We start from the raw sequence: 23,232 nt of genomic DNA, 5'->3' as shown, positions 1-23,232 counted from the left end.
CATTATTTCACTCTTTTTGCAGGGCGTACTGGCAGGTACACGTTGATCGAGAGATGGCGGGAGACGGAACGTCACTTGGCCCCGCATGAAAACCCTGTGGTGTCCCTCAACATGTGGGGCCAGTATGCCAGCGACGTGCAGCTGGTTCTCCAGCGCACCGGCCCTTCCCTCAGCGAACGTCCCAACTCCGACGGCTCATCCCGTGTGCCCGAGCGCGGCCTCTACCGCCAGAGCCTGCCTCCTCTGGCCAAGCTGCACCCGTCGGCCAATGACCGCTCGCTCAAGCGTCGGGAGCCCAAGCGTAAGTCCCTCACCTTCACGGCTGGGGCCAAGGGCTTGAGGGATATTTTTGGGAAGGGCAGAGATGCCGAGGCCAAGCAGCAACAGAGAGCACTGAACCAGGGCAGGGGGGTGGTGTCTGTGCCCCTCAGTCCAGCCCGGGAGCTGGTGCGCCTGGTCCAGCTGCAGAAGGACAAGCTCCAGCTACTGGAGAGCCGGCTGCAGGGCTGTGAGGTAGAGCTACACGGCTGGGAGAGCGGTGATATTGGCATGTGCGTTGAGGGTCAGGAGGACGTCGGCGTGCTGGAGGAGGAGCTGGCACGTCTGGAGCAGCAGCTGCGGAGGAACGAGGTGGAGATGTCCGAGGAGGAGTTCTGGCTGAACGAGCTGCAGATCGAGCAGGAGAGCGAGCGGCAGCTGAGGGAGCAGCTCCAGGAGCTGATTGGACGGGTGCGGGAGTGCGAAGCCCGGCTGGGGGAGTACCTGACCCGTATCCAGGGCATGGAGGCTGGCCTGGAGCAGGAGACTGAGCAGAGCAGGCAGGTGGACGAGGAGGAGACCCGGGCCCAGCTGGGGAAGGTCAGGGCAGAGCTGGAGCAGCAGGTTCAACACAGAGTGCAGCTGGAGAGCAGCTGCAGGGCTGTGGACCGCTCACTGGGACAGTCCAGCAAGAAACTACAGGTCAGCTTTGGTAGAAGGAAAAATGTATAGGAAAACAGTGATTGTACATACACAAATTCAGCGTTTTAGGAAGGTGCTGGAGACTGCACACTGCAATCTACCATCCTATGTGCTTTCGCTGATGAAGACCTAAGGGATGAAACATGTTCAGAAGCAGTAGAGAGAGAAGTGCCATACTAAAAATTACCATTGATTCATAATGGTTTTGAAAACAAAACATGATGTACATAAACAAACACCTTTTGTAAAATAGGGTTGAAAACAACATTTATCATTGATTGGAAGACATACAAACACCTTATGTAAAATGGATGACGGTGATTATACTGTGATACCTTTGCAGAAAAAATTATAATGAAGTAAGACACGTAAGCCCATTTTACAGGGCTGCATAATATCTGGAACATATACAGTACCAGTCAAAAGTTTGGACACAGCTACTCATTCAAGGGTTTTTCTTTATTTGTACTATTTTGTACATTGTAGAATAATAGTGAAGACATCAAAACTATGAAATAACACATATGGAATCATGTAGTAACCAAAAATGTGTTAAACAAATTAAAACATATTTTATATTCTTCAAAGTAGCCACCCTTTCCCTTGATGAAAGCTTTGCACACTCTTGGCATCCTCTCAACCAGCTTCACCTGGAATGCTTTTCCAACAGTCTTGAAGGAGTTCCGACATATGCTGAGCACTTGTTGGCTGCTTTTCCTTCACTCTGCGATCCAACTCATCCCAAACCATTTCAATTGGGTTGAGGTTGGGTGATTGTGGAGGCCAGGTAATCTGATGCAGCACCATTACTCTCCTTCTTGGTCAAATAGCCCTTACACAGACTGGAGGTGTGTTGGGTCATTGTTCTGTTGAAAAACAAATTATAGTTTCACTAAGCGCAAACCAGATGGGATGGCGTATAGCTGCAGAATGCTTTGGTAGCCATGCTGGTTAAGTGTGCCTTGAATTCTAAATAAAATCACAGACAGTGTCACCAGCAAAGTACCCCCACATCATCACTCCTCCTCCATGGTTCACAGTGGGAACCACACATGTGGAGATCATCCATTCACCTACTCTGCATCTCACAAAGACACAGCGGTTGGAACCAAAAATCTCAAATTTGGACTCATCAGTCCAAAGGACAGATGTCCATTGATCTAATGTCCATTGCTCGTGTTTCTTGGCCCAAACAAGTCTCTTGTTCTTATTGGTGTCCTTTAGAAGTGGTTTCTTTGCAGCAATTCGACCATGAAGGCCTGATTCATGCAGTCTCCTCTGAACAGTTGATGTTGAGATGTCTGTTAGTTAAACTCTGTGAAGCATTTATTTGGGCTGCAATCTGAGATGCAGTTAAGTCTAATGAACTTATCCTTTTTTACTGTTTTATTTCACTGTAGAGCCTTCAGTCCCACTCAAAATGAACTCACCTGGCTTAACTTGTCCCTCCAGAGACGAAACCTCTCTCATCGTCACTCAACACCTAGGTTTACCTCCACTGTACTCACATCCTACCATACCCTTGTCTGTACATTATGCCTTGCATCTATTCTACCACGCCCAGAAATCTTCTCCTTTTATTCTCTTTCCCCAACGCACTAGATGACCAGTTCCTTTAGCCGTACCCTTATCCCACTCCTCCTCTGTTCCTCTGGTGATGTAGAGGTTAACCCAGGCCCTGTAGCCCCTAGTTCCACTCCTATTCCCCAGGCACTATCATTTGTTGACTTCTGTAACCGTAAAAGCCTTGGTTTCATGCATGTTAACGTCCGAAGCCTCCTCCCAAGTTTTGTTTTATTCACTGCTTTAGCACAACCCGGATGTCCTAGCCGTGTCTGAATCCTGGCTTAGGTAGGCCACCAAAAATTCCCCAAATTCCATCCCCAACTACATTTTCCGCCAAGATAGAACTGCCAAAGGGGGTGGAGTTAGCCTGCAGGGTTCTGTCATGCTATCCAGGTCTGTGCCCAAACAGTTCGAGCTTCTACTTTTAAAAATCCACCTTTCCAGAAATAAGTCTCTCACTGTTGCCACTTGTTATAGACCCCTCTCAGCCCCCAGCTGTGCCCTATACGCCATATGTGAATTAATTGTCCCCCATTTATCTTCAGAATTTGTACTGTTAGGTGACCTAAACTGGGATATGCTTAACACCCTGGACGTCCTACAATCTAAACTAGATGCCCTCAATCTCACACAAATTATCAAGGAACCTACCAGGTACAACCCTAAATCCGTAAACACGGGCACCCTCATAGATATCATCCTGACCAACCTGCCCTCTAAATACACCTCTGCTGTCTTCAACCAGGATCTCAGCGAACACTGCCTCATTGCCTGCGTCCGTAATGGGTCTGTGGTCAAATGACCACCCCTCATCACTGTCAAATGCTCCCTAGAACACTTTAGCGAGCAGGCCTTTCTAATCGACCTGGTCTGGGTATCCTGGAAGGATATTGACCTCATTCCGTCAGTAGAGGATGCCTGGTTATTCTTTAAAAGTGCATTCCTCACCATCTTAAATAAGCATGCCCCATTCAATAAAAAAAAAAACTAAGAACAGATATAGCCCTCGGTTCACTCCAGACCTGACTGCCTTTGACCAGCACAAAAACATCCTGTGGCATACTGCATTAGCATTGAATAGCTCCCGCAATATGCTACTTTTCAGGGAAGTTAGGAACCAATATACACAGGCAGTTAGGAAAGCAAAGGCTACCTTTTTCAAACAGAAATTTGCATCCTGTAGCACTAACTCCAAAAAGTTTTGGGACACTGTAAAGTCCATGGAGAATAAGAGCACCTCCTCCCAGCTGCCCACTGCACTGAGGCTAGGAAACACTGTCACCTCTGATAAATCTACGATAATCGAGAATTTCAATAAGCATTTTTCTACGGCTGGCCATGCTTTCCACCTGGCTACCCCTACCCCGGTCAACAGCTCTGCACCCCCCCACAGCAACTTGCCCAAGCCTCCCCCATTTCTCCTTCACCCAAATCCAGATGGCTGATGTTCTGAAAGAGCTGCAAAATCTGGATCCCTACAAATCAGCTGGGCTAAACAATCTAGACCCTCTCTTTCTAAAATTATCCACCGCAATTGTTGCAACCCCTATTACTAGCCTGTTCAACCTCTCTTTCGTATTGTCTGAGATCCCTAAAGATTGGAAAGCTGCCGCGGTCATCCCCCTCTTCAAAGGGGGTGACACTCTTGACCCAAACTGTCACAGACCTATATCTATCCTACCCTGCCTTTCTAAAGTCTTCGAAAGCCAAGTTAACAAACAGGTCACCGACCATTTCGAATCCCACCGTACCTTTTCCACTATGCAGTCTGGTTTCCGAGCTGGTCATGGGTGCACCTCAGCCACGCTCAAGGTCCTAAACGATATCATAGCCGCCATCGATAAAAGACAATACTGTGCAGCCGTATTCATTGACCTGGCCAAGTCTTTCGACTCTGTCAATCACTGCATTCTTATCGGCAGACTCAACAGCCTTGGTTTCTCAAATGACTGCCTCGCCTGGTTCACCAACTATTTCTCTGATAGAGTTCAGTGTGTCAAATCGGAGGGCCTGTTGTCCGGACCTCTGGCAGTCTCTATGTGAGTACCACATGGTTCAATTCTCGGGCCGACTCTTTGCTCTGTATGCATCAATGATGTCGCTCTTGTTGCTGGTGATTCTCTGATCCACCTCTACGCAGACGACACCATTCTGTATACTTCTGGCCTTTCTTTGGACACTGTGTTAACAAACCTCCAGACGAGCTTCAATGCCATACAACACTCCTTCCGTGGCCTCCAACTGCTCTTAAGCAAAACTAAGTGCATGCTCTTCAACCGATCGCTGCCCGCGCCCGCCCGCCCGTCTAGCATCACTACTCTGGACAGTTCTGACTTATACCATGACTACACCGCTTACGTCGCGTACTCGAGCGTTGCAAAATAAATTTAAAGATCTATATTATTCAATTATTGCACCCACACTGCTCGCGCGCGCCAACGAGCGTCTGCGTTGCCAAGGGATAAAATACAAGTCAGTTCTATTTGTGATGCAAATTGTGCTGCAAGTCCCGCCTCTCCCATCTCCTCATTGGTTTATAGAAGCAGATACCCACGTGCTATCTCCTCATTGGTTATACCTACGTGGGTGACTGAAAGACGAACGAGGTCAGTGGCGGTAATGCACCTAATTTATGATAGTTGCCAATCGCAATATAAAGTCCAGAGAAGAAAAAGCCTGGAAGGAGGAGAGATGACTAGAAACGATTCGGTTGACCATTTTATGTGTGGATTAATTGTCGGAGTAGAGGACCTTGTGCATTTCAGGTAAAATAACAACTCAATGTTTATATCCCAGGACAAATTAGCTAGCAACAGCAAGCTAGCTAAATGGGACAAATTAGCTAGCAAGTGCGAGCTAGCTAGCTAAATTGCCATAAATGTTTAATGCTTTTTGACCTGTCCCCAAATTAATGTAATTGGTTCAGAGTTTGTTTTGATATTTCAATCTGTGTGTCATGATCACGTTTGGTGTGGGTGGACAAAATACATTTATGCACGATGGCGCACGCGCGCAGCCGATTTGGGTTCCGTGTTAGAATATGTGGACAACTACAAATACCTAGGTGTCTGGTTAGACTGTAAACTCCCCTTCCAGCCTCACAAAAAGCATCTCCAATCCAAAATTAAATCTAGAATCGCCTTCCTATTTCGCAACAAAGCATCCTTCACTCATGCTTCCAAACATACTCTCGTAAAAATGACCGATCCTTGACTTCGGCGATGTCATTTACAAAATAGCCTCCAACACTCTACTCAGCAAATTGGATGCGGTCTATCACAGTGCCATCCGTTTTGTCACCAAAGCCCCATATACTACCCATCACTGCGACCTGTATGCTCTCGTTGGCTGCCCCTCGCTTCAAATTTGTCGCCGAACTCACTGGCTCCAGGTCATCTATAAGTCTTTGCTAGATAAAGCCCGCCTTATCTCAGCTCAATGGTCACCATGGCAGCACCCACCCATAGCACGTGCTCCAGCAGGTATATTTCACTGTTCACCCCCAAAGCCAACTCCTGCTTTGGCCGCCTTTCCTTCCAGTTCTCTGCTGCCAATGACTGGAACGAATTGCAAAAATCACTGAAGCTGGAGACTCCTATCTCCCTCACTAGCTTTAAGCATCAGCTGTCAGAGCAGCTTACCGATCATTGCACCTGTACGTAGCCCATCTGTAAATAGCCCACCCAACTACCTCATCCCCATATTGCTATTTATTTTTTTGCTCGTTTGCACCACAGTATTTCTACTTGCACATTCATCTTCTGCACATCTATCACTCCAGTGTTTAATTTCTAAATTGTAATTATTTCGCCACTATGGCCTATTTATTGCCTTACCTCCCTAATCTTACTACAATTGCACACACTGTATATAGAGTTTTCTATTGTGTTATTGACTGTACGTTTGTTTCTCATTTGTAACTGTGTTGTTGTTTGTGTCACACTGCTTTGCTTTATCTTGGCCAGGTCGCAGTTGTAAATGAGAACTTGTTCTCAACTGGCCTACCTGGTTAAATAAAGGTGAAAAAAAAAAAAAAAAAAATCCTCTGCAGCAGAGGTAACTCTGGGTCTTACTTTTCTGTGGTGGTCCTCATGAGAGCCAGTTTCATCATAGCGCTTGATGGTTTTTGCGACTGCACTTGAAGAAGCTTTCAAAGTTCTTGAACTTTTCCGGATTGACTGAACTTCATGTCTTAAAGTAATGATGGACTGTCATTTCTCTTTGCTTATTTGAGCTGTTCTTGCTGTAATATGGACTTGGTCTTTTACCAAATAGGGCTATTTTCTGTGTACCACCCCTACCTTGTCACAACACAACTGACACATTATTAATTCAAAGAAAACCACAAATGAACTTTTAACAAGGGACACCTGTTAATTGAAATGCAATCATGTTACTACATGATTCCATATGTGTTATTTCATAGTTTTGATGTCTTCACTATTATTCTACAACGTAGAAAATAGTAAAAATAAAGAAAAACCCTGGAATGAGAAGGTGTGTCCAAACCTTTGACTGGTACTGTATATATATATATATATATTTTACATTCGTCTGGCGCTGAATTTATATTCGTTTGGATTCATGTCCTTGACAAAACCATGTTTACAATGAAACATAACTGTTTATTAATTCAAGCATGGTTTCTCACTGCTTGGGAAGAATGTTTTTGGAGTTACTGTGTTTGATTGAAAACGGCCCTGTGTTTTTAGTAGGAACATTTTGGAGGCCTCTTATTAGTCTTCATGATGTAACGTTTACTTACAGGGTGGAGTACACCACACAGGCTGCATTTAGACAGGCAGCCCAATACTGATCTTATTTTCACTAATTGGTCTTTTGACCAATCAGATCAGCTCTGAAAAAGAGCTGATGTGAAAATATCTGTTGTGATTGGTCAAAAGACCAATTAGTGGAAATAACCTCAGAATTGGGCTGCCTGTCTAAATGCAGCCATAGTGTGGGCGTGAGGTAAAACAGTTATTTTAAAGATTCGGGTGGTGAGTTATATACTACTGATGATTTTGGGGCCTGAAAAGAACTGCAGATCTACTTCCACATTACTCTTTCCCTAGAACCAACTCTACCCTTAGCTGGGCCCTAGAATGACTGCTCCTTTATTGGGTTTAACCACCTGCAACATGTATGTAACCGTAAACTGTCTGATTTTAAAGGTTCTTCTCAATGCAACAATTCCACCTGAAAATAGCCTTAAATGTAAAGGAATAAAATTCCACGAGAAAAATATAATATTTGAAACATCGTATGAATCTATAAAGTTGCTTGTTATGCGCGAGTGGCCAGGTGAGCCCCCATCAGTGGACAAACAGAGTATACAGGGAAGTGGAACTGACAGTAGAAACTGCAGGGGAAGTAAATGACTAGCTGAGTGGTTGTTTGTTGCAGGAGAAAGAGCAGGAGTTGGAGCAGCTGACCAGGGAGCTGAGACAGGTGAACCTTCAGCAGTTCATCCATCAGACGGGCACCAAGGTCACCGTTCTACCAGCCCAGCCCAATGACCAGGAAAATAACACGGGTACACACAAGCATTACAAAGTTTCATAGTCAGATTTTCTGCCCAATCTGGGCTCAGACATTTCAAACATTGTATTATCCAACACTACCCCCTAGTGGAAGTTAGTACACCTTGTCAGGTTTTTGGAAAGCTCTTATTTGGCTAGTAATGTCACGCCACAGTCTAATCCACACAGTAACTGCTCAACCTGAAAGTAAAAAGTATAATTTAAAATAAAAAAATAATACTTAACGTAGACTTCTTGATGACTTAACGTAGACTTCTTTCCTCCTCCCCTCTCTCTCCAGACCTCCAATCAGGCTCGCTGAAACGGCTGGGCTCCTCCCGCCTCCTCCCCAGTGACCTCCGAGCTCTGCAGAGTCCAGTGTCTTCAGGCCTCAACCCTGAGGGCATCTACGTCTGACCCCTGACCTTTACCTTCTGCTGCCTACCACCAGTGACCTGCTGGAGTTGAGTCGGCTTCTCCCCTGGAGGATCCATCTCTTATCTCCATTGGAGCTCCACCAGAGGAGGCTGGTGGGAGGAGCTATAGGAGGAAGGGCTCAATGTAATGGCTGGAATGGAATAAATGGAATGGTACCAAACACATGGAAACAACCATTAGAATGAGCATTTGCGCTGGCAGCTCATCCCCTTAGCCTCCTCTGATCTCCACCCTGTCCTCCCACAATGCCATCCTTCCCCTTCTCTCTGCTGAGTTTCCTCTATCTTCCATGAGAACACACAGAGACCCCCAACAGTTTTGTCAAGACTATAGGATTTAGAATGTTTGCCTCGTTTTGGCTGTTCTGCCACTGGTAGATAGCTGGAGAGCTCGACCATGTCCTTGCTATGCTTTTCAAACAGTCATGCATCCTTGAGGTACAGAAGCCCAATTTCAAACAGAACGTTTTAGCCTCACCTCTGTGCACTTCTCTATTTCCTCTCAAAGATCTACAAGGACTGAGTAGATGTGAGAAATATGGTATTAACACCACCTAGCACTCTGTTACCTTCATATAGCAAGCTGATGGACTAGTAAAGTGCACAATCACAGTCATGTGATGACTTAACTAAAGAGTCAACTGCTGCCCCTGGACAACCATGAGGAAATCCAGATGTTTGTAGGGGTTGAGACTGAAGAAAGTCCCTTTGAGATCAGGCGAATATAGAGGAAATGAAAATATCTTCAGACAACCATGATTTACAAAGACAGAGGTCTCAAAAGTCTATTGGCCATTTGTTACAGAAACAGAATGGGTCAGAAAACCACATTTTACACAGATAGGCCACCTTGTGTGAGACCTTTGTTGTTTAATAGAGCCATATCTGACTGCATTATAAGTATTTTTCTGTTTTAAAGACTAAGAACAGTAAAGGCTGTTATAACAGATACTTATAGACATGGCAGCTATACTCCAGAGATCCGATGCACCATTTATGGTCAACACAGCAGTCTAGTGACTAATTGTTGATCAGATTGTGATTTTTTTTGTGACTGATGTCAATAGCTGTATAATCTGGTCTGCCACTGGGTGGCAGAATACATCTCAGAAAACATTTCGCTAGGATCTTAATATTGGTCATTTCATATTGATTATACATGCAAAAATTTTACATTATGCAATTTATGTGGTTACTCACTTTCATCGTTGGAATATTTCATTATGCTGTAAGTTTACTGTTGCACTTTTACTTTGGAAGGGCCTACAGAATTTGTACTTACCACTTACAGTTTTTATAGATAATGCCTTGTTTGTGTTGAGTGGTTTTCTTTTCTCATTTGTAACCTCTTGAATAATTGTGGGTTTGTATATTGTCTTACATGGCTAATCATTTTTATGAAGTTAAAAAGATGTCTCACATGAACCAAAGCAAGTTAGACAATGTGATTGGTAGCGGTCAACCTGAATGTACTTAATTTGTTAAAAGAGTTATTGGACTGTATCTGTCAATAGATCGAACTCCACTCTGTGGCTCTTCAGCCTCGTGGAGAGAGGACTGTGTGAGATAAGAGGTTGTTGTTTGATTGTGGACTAGTTGATACCAGGGAACCCACCAACAGCAAAGCCGGTGGACGCACGTCAAGGTCAACAGACTGACCTGAAGCTCGTTCCATTCAGTATTATTGATGTCCTAGTTTGGATCATGAAGGGTTGAGCTGTGTCGCCGAAATGTAACCGAACTGTAACCCACTAACACAAGAACAATGGCTCTTAACAACGTACACAGCAGAGACTAGCATGCCTTACTGAATTGTAGATAATCACTACATAGTATTGGAATATTTTACAATATTTAAAATATTGCATAATGCTGACAAAGACAATAGTTGTAGATAATATGAATGAACTTTTGTTTTATCCTGCTACTCTGTGGCCAGCTTGGTGCATGCACTGATGGCTTGGTTTCATTGACGTTTTTGTATTGTTGAGATGACCGGAGGCTTAGGATGATAGTGGAGTTATAAGTATGGAAGTATAATGTTTATCACAATGTATATTACTGACTGCATGGTCTGTCTTCTACGGTGGCATGTCTTGGTCCCAGACCAGTGCATTCACTCATATGTCAGAGGACACCGAAATGCAAACTGTAAACAAATGGGGCACTTTTTAGGGTTTTAAAAACCCTATCTTTTGGTGGTTATTAGACACAACCTACCAATAAAGTCCCAAAGATGCAGGGTCGTTTCACCTCAAAAAGCACATGAGGATTTCGACACCCACATCTCAGATTTTTCTGAAATCGTTTCTGTAGTGAGTAACAGATACGATTAGCATTCCTGAAACATTATTTTCATTCAATTCTATTTCAATAACATAATGTTTTAGGAATGCCAATCTTACCTGTTTCTAACAAACTATTTCTGAACAATCTGAGATGGTGGGTGTCATTGCTCGCTGAAATGACATGGAATGACTCTGCACTGAAATCTAATCTACTCTATGCATCTATTAGGACTGTTCTTAAATGTTGCACCAACTGAGTATGGTGTTCTCTCTAGTCTTTTAAGGGTCCGTCTTCGTAAACATGTCTGAAATCAACGGTTTTCCAGACACAGATGAAGGGCTGGATTAAATCTGTAGCGCTCTAACGCGATTGAAATGTTTATATAATTTCTGATTGAGCCGACATATGCAGTGGTTACCATGAATTCGGTCTCCACGAACATTACCTTTACATTTCTATTATGCAGCCAAAGACAGTAACGTAGGCATAAACTGCTTCTTCAAAAGAAATACCTGCCCACACTTGTAGGCGATGTCATGGCAACGTTGGAAACACGTCATCGGGTCTAACGGTCGTCTCGCACCGTACTGCGCATGTGCAGGCCTCCAATCAAAGGCTCAAAAATGAAAACGTGTCAGTTTCTCACTTTCACGAGGTTGGAGTAATAACATGTTCAATTTCTTAAGATATTGTCTCGAAGCTAGGTTGTGCCTTTAAATTGAGAACAACTAATTCATAATTTTTCACTTCTCTCATTGACTTCTCAAACCCCAGCCTGGGTTGCTTGGTCTGTTTCGCAAGCGTTCCCGGAAGTCTGGGTTTAGAAACTGGCGCAGCTCTACAGCGATACGGATTAAATACAGCCTTAAACCTAGTTTTGGATTGAGAAAGACGTTTAATAGAGAATCTCCAGTGAACACAGTTTTTAGTCTAGGACAAGGCTGACGATATGTCCGGGAAACCAGCCCAAAGAGTAAATGATTGGAAGGAAATTCTGCCAACATGTCGTACGGAGCTGTCATGTATGAGAATGACATGTTCTACTTCCTTTTCCCCACAAACATCTGAGAGAAATGACTTTGCCACATCCATGACATCATTGTAATAAACTGCTGTTATTATATGAAATGCTTAATACATTTAGACCAGTGTTGAAAGTTTGTCCTTGTGGTGATTTCTATTGTAGCAGATTTCAACTCAAATGAAGACAATATTTGAACTTGTGTTGTCCTGCAGCACTAATATTATGTCATAGCTGACTCATTCAATGAATGATATTACCTAATGTAAAGAAATTAGGAACAGAGTATTAGACGCTACAATCTTGTCTGTCCACAAATGATTTTGTGTCTTGGAACAATCCTAATGCGCCACTTGAGGATTGGCAGATTTGTTGAGTCATAGTGTGTATCTCACTAATCCAACACACAAGAAAAGATGGATTTGAACCCTGGACCACTGGTTTTGCAGATCTGGGAGAGAAATGTATAGACTATGGCTGGATTCAATCCGTATCACAGAAGATCTGTGTTCAAATGTAAAGGTTATTTCCGATTGAGTCGACATATGCAGTGTTTACCATGAACACAGTCTCCGCAAACACAGTAACATTGCCTTTCAATTTTAATCGACCTATAACGCGAATCTTCTGCAATACATATTGAATCAAGCCCGTTTATACCTTGCTCTAACATAAGTTCTGATCTTCTTCAACATTCTGATTGTGCCCACATTTTTAGATGTGTACACAATTAAAAAGACCTCTTGAGCCGAATGTTTTCAGATCTCCCTGCTTTATCTTGGCCAGATCGCAGTTGTAAATGAGAACTTGTTCTCAACTTGCCTACCTGGTTAAATAAAGCTGAAATATTTGTATTAATTTTTTATTTAAAAAAACACCATGGGAGGTAGTTGGGGATGCATTGTTTCTGCATATTTTACAAGTGTCTGGAATCTGGAGGTGTAAATCGTTTTAAATTGGGTCAATGTCAATCATAATCGCGCTTCTAAAATCATTATCGTTATTTGTAGTCTGGAATATCATGTGTAGACATAAAATCTGAAGAAGTTTATTGAAAAACATGTTTTGGTATGATAATCTGATATACAAAAGAGGACCTGTAAAATCATGTGTATACTGCTAGCATTTACAATGGAATTAACTCCGACATAGTTTCTTTTGTTCTCAATTTTTTTTTTTTTACGAGACTTTGTCTGTCTTTCTGTTGGGAGTACTTTTGGAGAATCTTAACCGGTCTATGAACTCTTCTCATATGATTTACCATATTACCCCTTTGAGTAAATGTTTTCCCACACTCTGAGCATTGGTGAGGTTTCTCCCCAGTGTGAGTATATATGTGCGTTCTAAGAGAGTCCGAGGTAGTGAAAGATTTGGGGCATTGGGTGCAGGTGTAAGGACGCTCGCCTGTGTGAGATCGCAGATGAACCATAAGATGGCATGATACTTTGAAACCCTTTCCACAATGTTTACAGGTGTGGGGGTTTTCTCCTGTGTGCGTTCGTGTATGTAACCGCAGTTCTCCTGAGGTAAGGAATGCCTTACCACATATGCTACATAAATAATTCTTCTCCCCAGCATGCATTCGCGTGTGTCTCACTAGTGCACACTGCTGGGTAAACCTCTTACCACAGACAGTACACATGTGACGGCGCTCCCCAGAGTGAATGCGTACGTGCACTTTGAGATCATAAGCACTCCTGTACCCCCGGTCACAGTGTTCACATGCAAATGGTCTTTCTTCTGTGTGAAGTAGCTGGTGCTTTTTCAGAGCCCCAGGAGTAGCATATCGCTTGGGACACTGGTCACAATGATATGGCATCGTGTGAACTCCCATATGTAGCGTCAGCAGTGATGGTTTTTTGAAAACCTTCCCACACTCACATGTATGAGTCCTGTTTTTGGGTGCTGGGGATCCCTCTTTTTTCTTGTCAACCTGTTTGATCACCCTCTTTTTGTCCCCCTTTCTGACCACCTTTGTTTTCTTGTCAACCTGTTTGATCACCCTCTTTTTGTCCCCCTTTCTGACCACCTTTGTTTTCTTGTCAACCTGTTTGATCACCCTCTTTTTGTCCCCCTTTCTGACCACCTCTTCTTTCTCGTCAACCTGCTTTCTGTCCTCTTCTACTTGGTCGGTCTTGATGTCCTTGCAGAGGTTGGCCATTTCACTGTGAGAGAATGGAGGCAGAGTGCAGGTAAGAACCTGGGATGGCTCGTCAGCATTCACCATTACGTTGAGAGAATGATCCAAGTTCAATTCTGTAAGGAGAAAATACAGGAGATAAGATTACATAACCACCTTATATATATATATATATATATATATATATATATATATATATATAGATTCATATTTTTACACAGGTAACTGCCAAACTAAAGGAAACACCAATATAAAATGTTTTCAAAGGGAGTTGGGCACCTTGGCATAGATTCTACAAGTGTCTGGAACTCTATTGGAGGGATGCGACACCATTCTTCGACAATAAATTCCATCATTTTGTGCTTTGTTGATGGTGGTGGAAAATGCTACCTCAGGCACCTCTCCATAATTTCCCATAAGTGTTCAATTGGGTTGAGATCTGTGCCTGATGGCCATGGCACATAGTTAACATCGTTATCATGCTCAAACCATTCAGTTACCACTCGTGCATTGTGGATGGGGGCATTGCCATCCTATGATAGGCAAAATATACATGACCCTAAGCATGATGTGACTAATTGTTTAATTAAGTCAAGAACCACACCTGTGTGGAAGCACATGCTTACTTCGTATGCCTCATTTACTCAAGTGTTTTCATTATTTTGGCAGTTACTTGCACATTGTAATTCATATACTTTATTACTCATAAACAATGGATGAGTGTTTGACATTTTTATTTTCCTTACCTTCACAGGGTACTGGAGTAACCAACACTGAGGTCTCTGCAGGTGACAGACCCTCTTGTTCCTGTTCCTCTGATGTTGACAGTCCTAGATCCTCCAAACATCTATCAGTGCCTTCATCCAGGATTTCATTGTGGTCTTCATATTCACAGACCTCTACCCCATTATCTATGCATTCAGCGTCATCTGAGTATGGCCTCACATTGTCAGAGTTGTCTGGCTCGTAGTTAATAACAACTCTCATTTTTGGAGGGAGGGACAGTGTGGACAGGATGGTATCTGCAGTGTATTTAGAGACATGACCTGGGTAGGAGAGAACATCAGTTAAACTCACCTACATTGGCAAGTAAAAAATACAAGCGGTGTCCAATTTGACTATTTACTTCATAGCCATTATCTGGATGGAGACTTACTCTTGTTCAGGTTTCCATGACGCTGATGGTGCTGCAGCACTGTCTTCAGTTGTTCAGGGTCAAAGACAGTCTGTCCACATCCCTCCAGGACAGAGGGGGCAGCACCGAGCCATGCTGTTGTCTAAGAGGAGCAGGGCAATACATGATAATAAAGAATTCAAATACATTGTACCAGCCACTTGAGGTTTTAGACAAGTTTTGAAATGACCAAAAACACCATTCAATTCATCTGTAGAGCCACATGACGCCATGTTCCGTCAATCTTTTAGAACAGAGATGTTTTCCTCAGTACCTGCGTGAGGTCTGGTACAGGCAGCAGCTCCTCCAGTCTGGAGAGGAACTCCCACACCAGTGTCTGCAGCGCTGTGTCATACCGAGGGCCATAGTGGACTGGGAACACCTCCTGTGAAATAGACAATTTAGCATGAAATGGGTCTAGTGCCAAATGTCTCCATTAAAGATGCACTCCAGCTATTTTGGAACTTTTCCTGTTGAGAAACAATATCCCAAGTATAAGTACAGTAATGTACACACATGTAAGGGTGCAAACTACAAGCAGTAGGCCATTCAAGGAGTTGGTCTGATGTGTCATCAGCCCCCACCCTTACTTGTGGGAACAATGGAGGAGCAGTTGATCTAAGTAGATGTTCAACTAGTAGCCAATTTCAGAAATATATTCAAGCAAAAGGATCATAAAGAAGTCTAGAGAGAAAGTTCCTCACCTGGAAGAAATGCTCCCTCTCAGAAGGGTCTTCCAGCAGCGTTTGGACTAGCTCCACAAAGTTAGAATCTGAAGCCTCCAATTCATCACCATGACTCTGTCATTAGGCGCAAACAAAACATCAGTCAAATGTACAGGAATGCATCTTTCAGAAATAAAGTTCTTCCCAGTGTCTCATTCATAAAGTGTTGCCAATTTAAACTACCTCTTTGTGTAAGGAGTTGTGTGTCAACGTGTGGATTATGTCCAGATGGGCCTGGATGATCAGGAGGTCAGCTGTGCCCGCACTGCGACACAACTCTAAAACCATCTGGAACAGAGGTGGATATGTGAAAAGCAGGACTAGGGCCAGGGTAGTCTGATTAATCAGGCTGTAATACACAATTTATTGGTACATACAGCCTGAAATGAATGCCTGCAAAATTGTGTAAGTGTTCCTTACAAGCCAGAATGTTGAATAAAGTTAAATGTAAACTTACTCTACCAGTTGTCTGTGTGGTTTGTCCTTCAGATGCTTGAAACTCGAGAAAATATCCATAGGAAAGTATTGTCTAGGGCCTACTAAGGTGAAGTTAATTATATACTGGATTTTTTTCCCTCTCTCCAAGCTTGCCATGACAATGAAAATTGTATATTCTGAATCGGGAGGATGGAGAATTTTCTTGTGTGGAATTGTAGGGGAAAGAAATATTGAAAAATATTCACACACAAAAAAAGGTGTGGATTGTTCTCCATCCTCCCCTGATTCAGAATATTGGTTCTATAGCTATTGACGAGAAAAACAAATATCCAATATAAACAAATTTTACCTAGGTGCCGAACCATATCTCTAAAAGGTTGAGTAAACAATACTTTCCTGTGGAAATGTATGTCACAAATGCTGAAGGACAATCTGCCAGACAACTGGTAGAGTAAGTTTAAATGTTATTTTATTCAACATTCTGGCTTGTAATGAACATTTATACGATTTTGCAGGCATTAGTTGCTGGCTGTATGTACCAATTAATTGTGTATTACAGCCTGATTAATCAGAGCAGGGCAGACGTACAGTAATTACAGCTAGTGGCTGCCCATAGTTTGTTCCATTATAAGACTCTTTCCATCCCAACCCTCAACATTTCCACCTCTCTCACCCTTGCTCTCAGTCCCAGGATGAGTTGGGTCCTCTGCCTGGAACTCAGCAGCTCTGGAACCATCTCTGTCACTAAAGTAACAAACTCCTCCAGCTTCTCATACTGCATCACATTACGCTGTTGAGTCACTTGCCACATGAAAGCAGACATCAGGCGTAGAGGTGGAACCAGGAGACGCAAGGAGAACAGAGGGAGATCTGTCCCTGAAGGGAAGAGAAATTAACAGATAAACAAATACATTCCATAACTCAGCTAGTTAATATTATTACAAGCTATGTGTAGGCTATAGGACATATTTGAATGGACATAATTTTTCTACATTTAACACAAACTAACCTTGTTCTGATGCTGGATCAATAATGTTATCCATAGCTAGTTTGCAAAGAAAAAGAAATAAAAGCCACTGAAACAAGCTACTGTTAGCTAGCTAAAGAGTTTGATTCTAACGTTAGGAGTGACCAAGCCTGGAATATACACTGAGGGCTTACAACGTAGCTAAAAAGGTTGATCTCTTTATGCAAGCTAGCTAATACTATACTAGTTAGCTAGCAAACTAAACCCGTTTTCTATAGATAGCCAACATTTGCACATCCTGTGCTTTTACTAACAACAAACAAATCATTGACCACGACGAAGTACTGTACTTCCGGGTGACGTTTAAAAACAATCCTTCAGAATAAAGGTCCTCATTTAAAAAAGAAAGACGCATACCACAAAAGATTATTCTCTTTGTATTTAGTCATTGCAATATATCATTTAGTTTAATTGAGGGTTTATAATATTGCCCACCAAAATAGCCTAATTCTCCTAACCTGCTGCATAAGTTCTCCTAACCTGCTACAAAATAATTCCTGTATACCACCTAGTTAAAACCCTGACTGAGAGACAGCTCCACTTCCGTAATTAAAATGAATTAAATATTATTAATGGTTCATATTTTTGTTTCAAATGTAAACAAAATTGCCGTTACTGTCCTGCTATCTTATTAAGAAAATTTGAGCGCTCATCATTGTGCTGTAGGCTTGTCCAGCCTACTTGCCTTGTCAGATGGAGGTCAAAGTCATCTGCAGTTTTCTGGGGACACAATAGAGGAGCTGTCTCTCAACCATCAACATCAATTAATAGGGATGATAATAGAGCTCGCCGGCTTGTAGTCCTAAAAGCCGGAAATTAGTTAACTCTCATACGTTCAGCCATTCCCATGGGGAAAATGGATGGGGAAAGAATCGGGTTTTGGGATAAATGCCAAAAATGAGGTCTGAGGTGAACACAGGCTTAGGAGATCTTGAACGTTTTGTTCTATGAGATAACATCAGTCATTTAACATGACCTTAATGAATTATGAAGCAATTATGTGCTTTGTGCTTTTTTTTATTACGTAAGTCCTTCAAAATTCACAAAAAGTGACTTTAGCTGATGAAGATGATCTCATAGAACAAAACGTATAAGATCTCCCAAGCCTGTGTTTACCACAGAACACATTTTTGCCGTTTATCCAAAAACCCTCCAAAAACTCCACTAATTTCCCATAAGCTTCGTCCAATGGACCATGGCGGAGTTGTGCCTACAAAAATGCACCCTTGCTATTGCTCTCTATGTCGGAGCTGTCGTGGATGAGAATTACATTATCTACTCCCTTTTCCCCACAAACATCTGAGAGAAATTACTTTGCCACGTCTATGGCAACATTGTAATAAGCTGATGTTATAATATGAAATGCTTAATTAATACATTTAGACCAGTGTTGAAAGTTTGCCCTTTCTTGTGTTTGTTACTATTGTAGCGCATTTCATCTCAAAATATGAAAAGACAATATTTGAACTTTTGGACTGCAAGAACTCATTTTGTTGACCTGCAGCAATAATATTAAGGCATAGCTGACTCATTCAATTAATTATATTACCTAATGTAAAGAAATTAGGAACTGACAGGATTAGATTAAGCTACGATCTTGTCTGTACACACATGATTTTGTATCTTGAACAATCCTACTGTACTATGCCACTTGAGGATTGGCAGATTTGTTGAGTTATTATGTATCTCAATAACCCAATGCAAGATAAGAAGACAAGGATTTGAACCCTGGACATCAAATCGTACTTATGTGCTGAATACAACTGGTGTAGACTTTACCATGAAATGTTTACTAACCAACAATGCAGAGTTTTAAAATAAAAATAAAATAGTAACACGAGGAATAAAAAAAAAATAGTGGAGAAAGTATTCAGACCCCTTGACTTTTTCCACATTTTGTTAAGTTACAGCCTTATTCTATAATTGATTGAATTATTTTTTCTCCTCATCAGTCTACACACAATATCCCATAATGACAAAGCAAAAACAGGTTTGTAGAAATGTTTGCTAATTTATAAAAAATAAAATTAATTAAATATCACATTTACATTAGTATTCAGACCCTTTACTCAATACTTTGTTGAAGGACCTTTGGCACCGATTACAGCTTCGAGTCTTCTTGGGTATGCCGCTGCAAGCTTGGGACACCTGTATTTGGGGAGTTTCTCCCATTCTTCTCTGCAGATCCTCTCAAGCTCTGTCAGGTTGGATGGGGAGCATTGCTGCACAGCTATTTTCAGGTTTCTCCAGAGATGTTTGATCAGATTCAAGTCCAGGCTCTGGCAGGGCCACTCAAGGACATTGAGAGACCTGTCCTCGAAGCCACTCCTGCATTGTCTTGGCTGTGTGCTTAAGGTCATTGTCCTGTTGGAAGGTGAACCTTCGCCCCAGTCTGTCCTGAGTGCTCTAGAGCAGGTTTTCATCAAGGATCGCTCTCTACTTTGCTCCGTTCATCTTTCCCTCGATCCTGACTAGTCTCCCAGTCCCTGCCGCTGAAAAACATCCCCACAGGATGATGCTTCAGCGTAGGGATGGGGCAAGTTCTCCTCCAGACGTGATGCTTGCCGTTCAAGCCAAAGATTTCAAACTTGGCTTCATCAGACCAGAGAATTTTGTTTCTCATGGTCTGAGAGTCTTTAGGTTCCTTTTGGCAAACTCCAAGCAGGCTGTCACATGTGCCTTTTACTGAGGAGTGGCTTCCGTCTGGCCACTCTACCATAAAGGCCTGATTGGTGGAGTGCTGCAGAGATGGTTGCTCTTCTGGAAGGGTCTGCCATTTCCACAGAAGAACTCTAGAGCTCTGTCAGAGTGACCATTGGGTTCTTGGTCACCTCCCTGACCAAGGCCCTTCTCCCCCGATTGCTCAGTTTGGCCGGGTGGCCAGCTCTAGGAAGAGTCTTGGTGGTTCCAAACTTCTTCCATTTAAGAATGATGGGGGCCACTGTGTTCTTGGGGACCTTCAATGCTGCAGACATTCTTGGGGACCTTCAATGCTACAGTCACTTTACCCTGCCTTCATGTACATATCTACCTCAAATACCTCGTACTTCTACACATTGATCTGGTACTGGTACTCCACTTGTGTATTTTCTTTTATTCCTCGTGTTACTATTTTATTTTTAAACTCTGCATTGTTGGGAAGCAAGCATTTCATGGTAAAGTCTACACCAGTTGTATTCAGCACATAAATACAATTTTATTTGATTTCCAGGGTTCAAATCCTTGTCTTCTTATCTTGTATTGGGTTACTGAGATACACAATGACTCAACAAATTTGCCGATCCTCGTGGCATAGTACAGTAGGATTGTTCAAGATACAAGACTCTCCTCCTGAACAGCCACTGTAGACCTATACACAACACAACCATTGGGTTAGGCAGCAAATAAAAACGTTTTTGATCAGTGATAGCAGAGCCGGCCGGGCTTCAGGTTTGGCATATCCATTGCAGTGTATAATGCAGCCCAGTTTTACTTACACCATCCCAGCAGCTATCTTAGAAATCAGTGGTGATTTGAGCATGTAAATGTTGGTGGGGCAAAAAAAAATAAAATATGCTTGCCAGCAAAACCACTACACAACACAACACTAAACAATACATTCATTGCACTATAACGGTGACAAACGGTGCCCACAAACTGTTAGGGCCTACATAAAGCTGTCCCAACCGCACCATAGTGAATTCTTACCACTGCTACACCTGGGTGTCAGCAGAGCCTTGTCTGGCAACAAAACAGTTCATTCAGTCTCATTTACTGCCTTTTTAAAAAACATAGCTGATATGACTGACTTGCTTACCAATGTGGTTTCTACTGACAATTGAGATGTACAAATGATGGCATAAGTAAACGACGAGCAGATAAGAGGCAATCCGTAATTTCCGTAATTCCATAATTTCAATTAAGACATTAATGGATGGACAACATACACTTAGTATTACTTTCTTAGATACAGTACACGTATCTCCCTGGCATATTACATTATGCAGCAGCATACAAGACATTTTTGGACTCACCTTGTTGTGCTATGCTCACTTGAACAGGAAGGTGGCGCGGCAGTCCTTCTTGTGGGCTCTAGAAAGAGGCACAAAATCCCGACTTGGAATTTTCCGTATTTTCCCAGTCTGAGCTAGTTTTATCCGAGTTCCCAATTGTCTTGAACTCACTGAAGTCTGAGATTTCCGAGTTCACCATTTCCAGTTCTTTGAAACGCGGCAGAAGTCATGCTGGATTGACAGCATGGCCAATATATTCAAACTCCTCTGGCCCATGGTGTTAGCCCAATTTTTTTTTATATCCAATTGGTAGTTACGATCTTGTCTCATCGTTGCAACTCCCCATCGGACTGGGCGACGGTCGAGAGCCAAGCAGCACTGCTTAACCCCCGAGCCAGCCGCACCATTGTGTCGGAGGAAACACTGTCGGACTGATGACCGGAGTCAACTTGCAGGTGCCCGGCCCGCCACAAGGAGTCGCTAGAGCACGATGACACAAGGACATCTCGGCTGGCCAAACCCTCTCCTAACCCAGACGACGCTGGGCCAATTGTACGCCGCCTCATGGGTCTCCCGGTCATAGCCAGCTGTGACACAGCCTGGAATCGAACCCGGGGCTGCAGTGTCGCCTTAGCACTCATTGTTGAATTAGAAATGTCCAACTTGTTGTGTAATGTTTATGTCCCATGTCTGATAAGCACGGACATGTTTTATCTATAATTTATTTTCATATGACAAGGATTGTAAATAATTTCAGTCCAATCAATGCTACGGTAGATATAACGTGATTTTACGTAATTGTATCTGTGGCCAAAGACCTTGAGCCTTCTTGGATAGGCAATTATAATGTAAGTCTATAGCAGCACCCAAGGGGCTAGATTTTACCTCTAGATTTTGTGGTGGCGTAGTGTTCCAATGAGTGACAGAACACTGAGCCAATCACGGCGCAAACAATAGCATGGTATTTTTTTCACTGTAATAGCTACTATAAATTGGCCAGTGCAGTTAGAGTAACAAGAATTTAAGTTTTCTGCCCATATAGGACATGTCTATGTCCTGGGAAATGTTGTTGTTACTTACAACATCATGCTAATCCCATTACCGCAAATTAGCTCAACCGTCCAGTAGGGGGGGAAACACCGATCCTGTAGAGGTTAATATACGGAATTTGAAATGATTTATACTTTTACTTTTTATACTTAAGTACATTTGAGCAATTCCATTTACTTTTGATACTTAAGTATATTTAACACCAAATAATTTTACTCAAGTAGTATTTTACTGGGTGACTTTCACTTTAACTTGAATCATTTTCTATTAAGTTATCTTTTACTCAATTATGACAATTGAGTACTTTTTCCACCACCGACTCAAGGATTATACTTTTTTTTTTACATTGTTTGCGAACTGATATGTGACACGTATTAATGCCAAAATAACATGCAAAACAGGCACACACCAACAACAACAAAAACAGGTGGGGCTCACCTGCCTTGAATGACGCGTCGCGACTGTTTGAAATATAACTTTGCTCTGTGCTTCTCTGAACATGCACTTCGTAGACTATAGGCTAAGAATAATTTGATTGAGACCACACAAATAGCCTATAGGCGCACTTGATATTGCGCGCCCAGTGGAGAATCAGAGATGAGGGGCTTCATCGCGCACATCGATATATAGCCTAATAAGTAACTAATTCTAAAACACTGAGAAATTTATACATTTAGTCAATTACATGGCCATCCCCTGGCCTAGGTTTAAACAAATACTAAACCAATATCCCCTTGACTGAAATTGAAAAAGCACGAAGCTCCCCCACTCCTAAACGCCATTTATATCTTGCGCTAACATACTGTAAATCCTGCCCTGATTTTGGCCACAGTCTGACTGTGCCCACATTTGACATTCACATTTTTATTTTCAAAACGCTATAGGCCAATA

General features: G+C 42.5%; 2 protein-coding genes across 6 annotated transcripts in view; one reads left to right on the top strand and one right to left on the bottom strand.

Moving 5' to 3' along the window:
- LOC106609522 (ras association domain-containing protein 8) overlaps positions 1-11,931 on the top strand; it is a 30,686-nt gene extending 18,755 nt beyond the window's left edge. For both annotated transcript variants that reach the window (XM_014208440.2, XM_014208439.2), the window contains exons 3-5: positions 23-960; positions 7,933-8,062; positions 8,350-11,931. In XM_014208440.2, the coding sequence (XP_014063915.1) occupies positions 23-960; positions 7,933-8,062; positions 8,350-8,465 (1,184 nt within the window). In that variant the 3' untranslated portion in view covers positions 8,466-11,931. The remainder of the gene's footprint in view (positions 1-22; positions 961-7,932; positions 8,063-8,349) is intronic.
- Positions 11,932-12,827: 896 nt separating this feature from the next.
- Positions 12,828-17,580, bottom strand: LOC106609523 (zinc finger protein 718). Of its 4 annotated transcripts, XM_045722184.1 has the most exons (9): positions 17,282-17,580; positions 16,946-17,148; positions 16,018-16,122; positions 15,814-15,909; positions 15,384-15,494; positions 15,092-15,212; positions 14,682-14,981; positions 13,786-14,051; positions 12,828-13,728 (listed from the first exon to the last, which is right to left on the bottom strand). In XM_045722184.1, the coding sequence occupies exons 1-9, from the start codon at positions 17,313-17,315 to the stop codon at positions 12,922-12,924; spliced, it is 2,043 nt and encodes a 680-aa protein (XP_045578140.1). In that variant the 5' UTR covers positions 17,316-17,580; the 3' UTR covers positions 12,828-12,921. The 4 variants fall into 4 exon arrangements, with proteins under 4 accessions (XP_045578140.1, XP_045578138.1, XP_045578139.1 ...); XM_045722182.1 differs by having other exon boundaries at positions 12,828-14,051; XM_045722183.1 differs by having other exon boundaries at positions 12,828-14,051; positions 16,946-17,142.
- Between the last annotated feature and the right edge of the window lie 5,652 nt (positions 17,581-23,232).

Source organism: Salmo salar, chromosome ssa07 (assembly GCF_905237065.1).
Source record: "Salmo salar chromosome ssa07, Ssal_v3.1, whole genome shotgun sequence".
In the NCBI taxonomy this organism is placed as follows: domain Eukaryota; kingdom Metazoa; phylum Chordata; class Actinopteri; order Salmoniformes; family Salmonidae; genus Salmo; species Salmo salar.
This window is presented reverse-complemented; position numbering and strand designations above follow the sequence as displayed.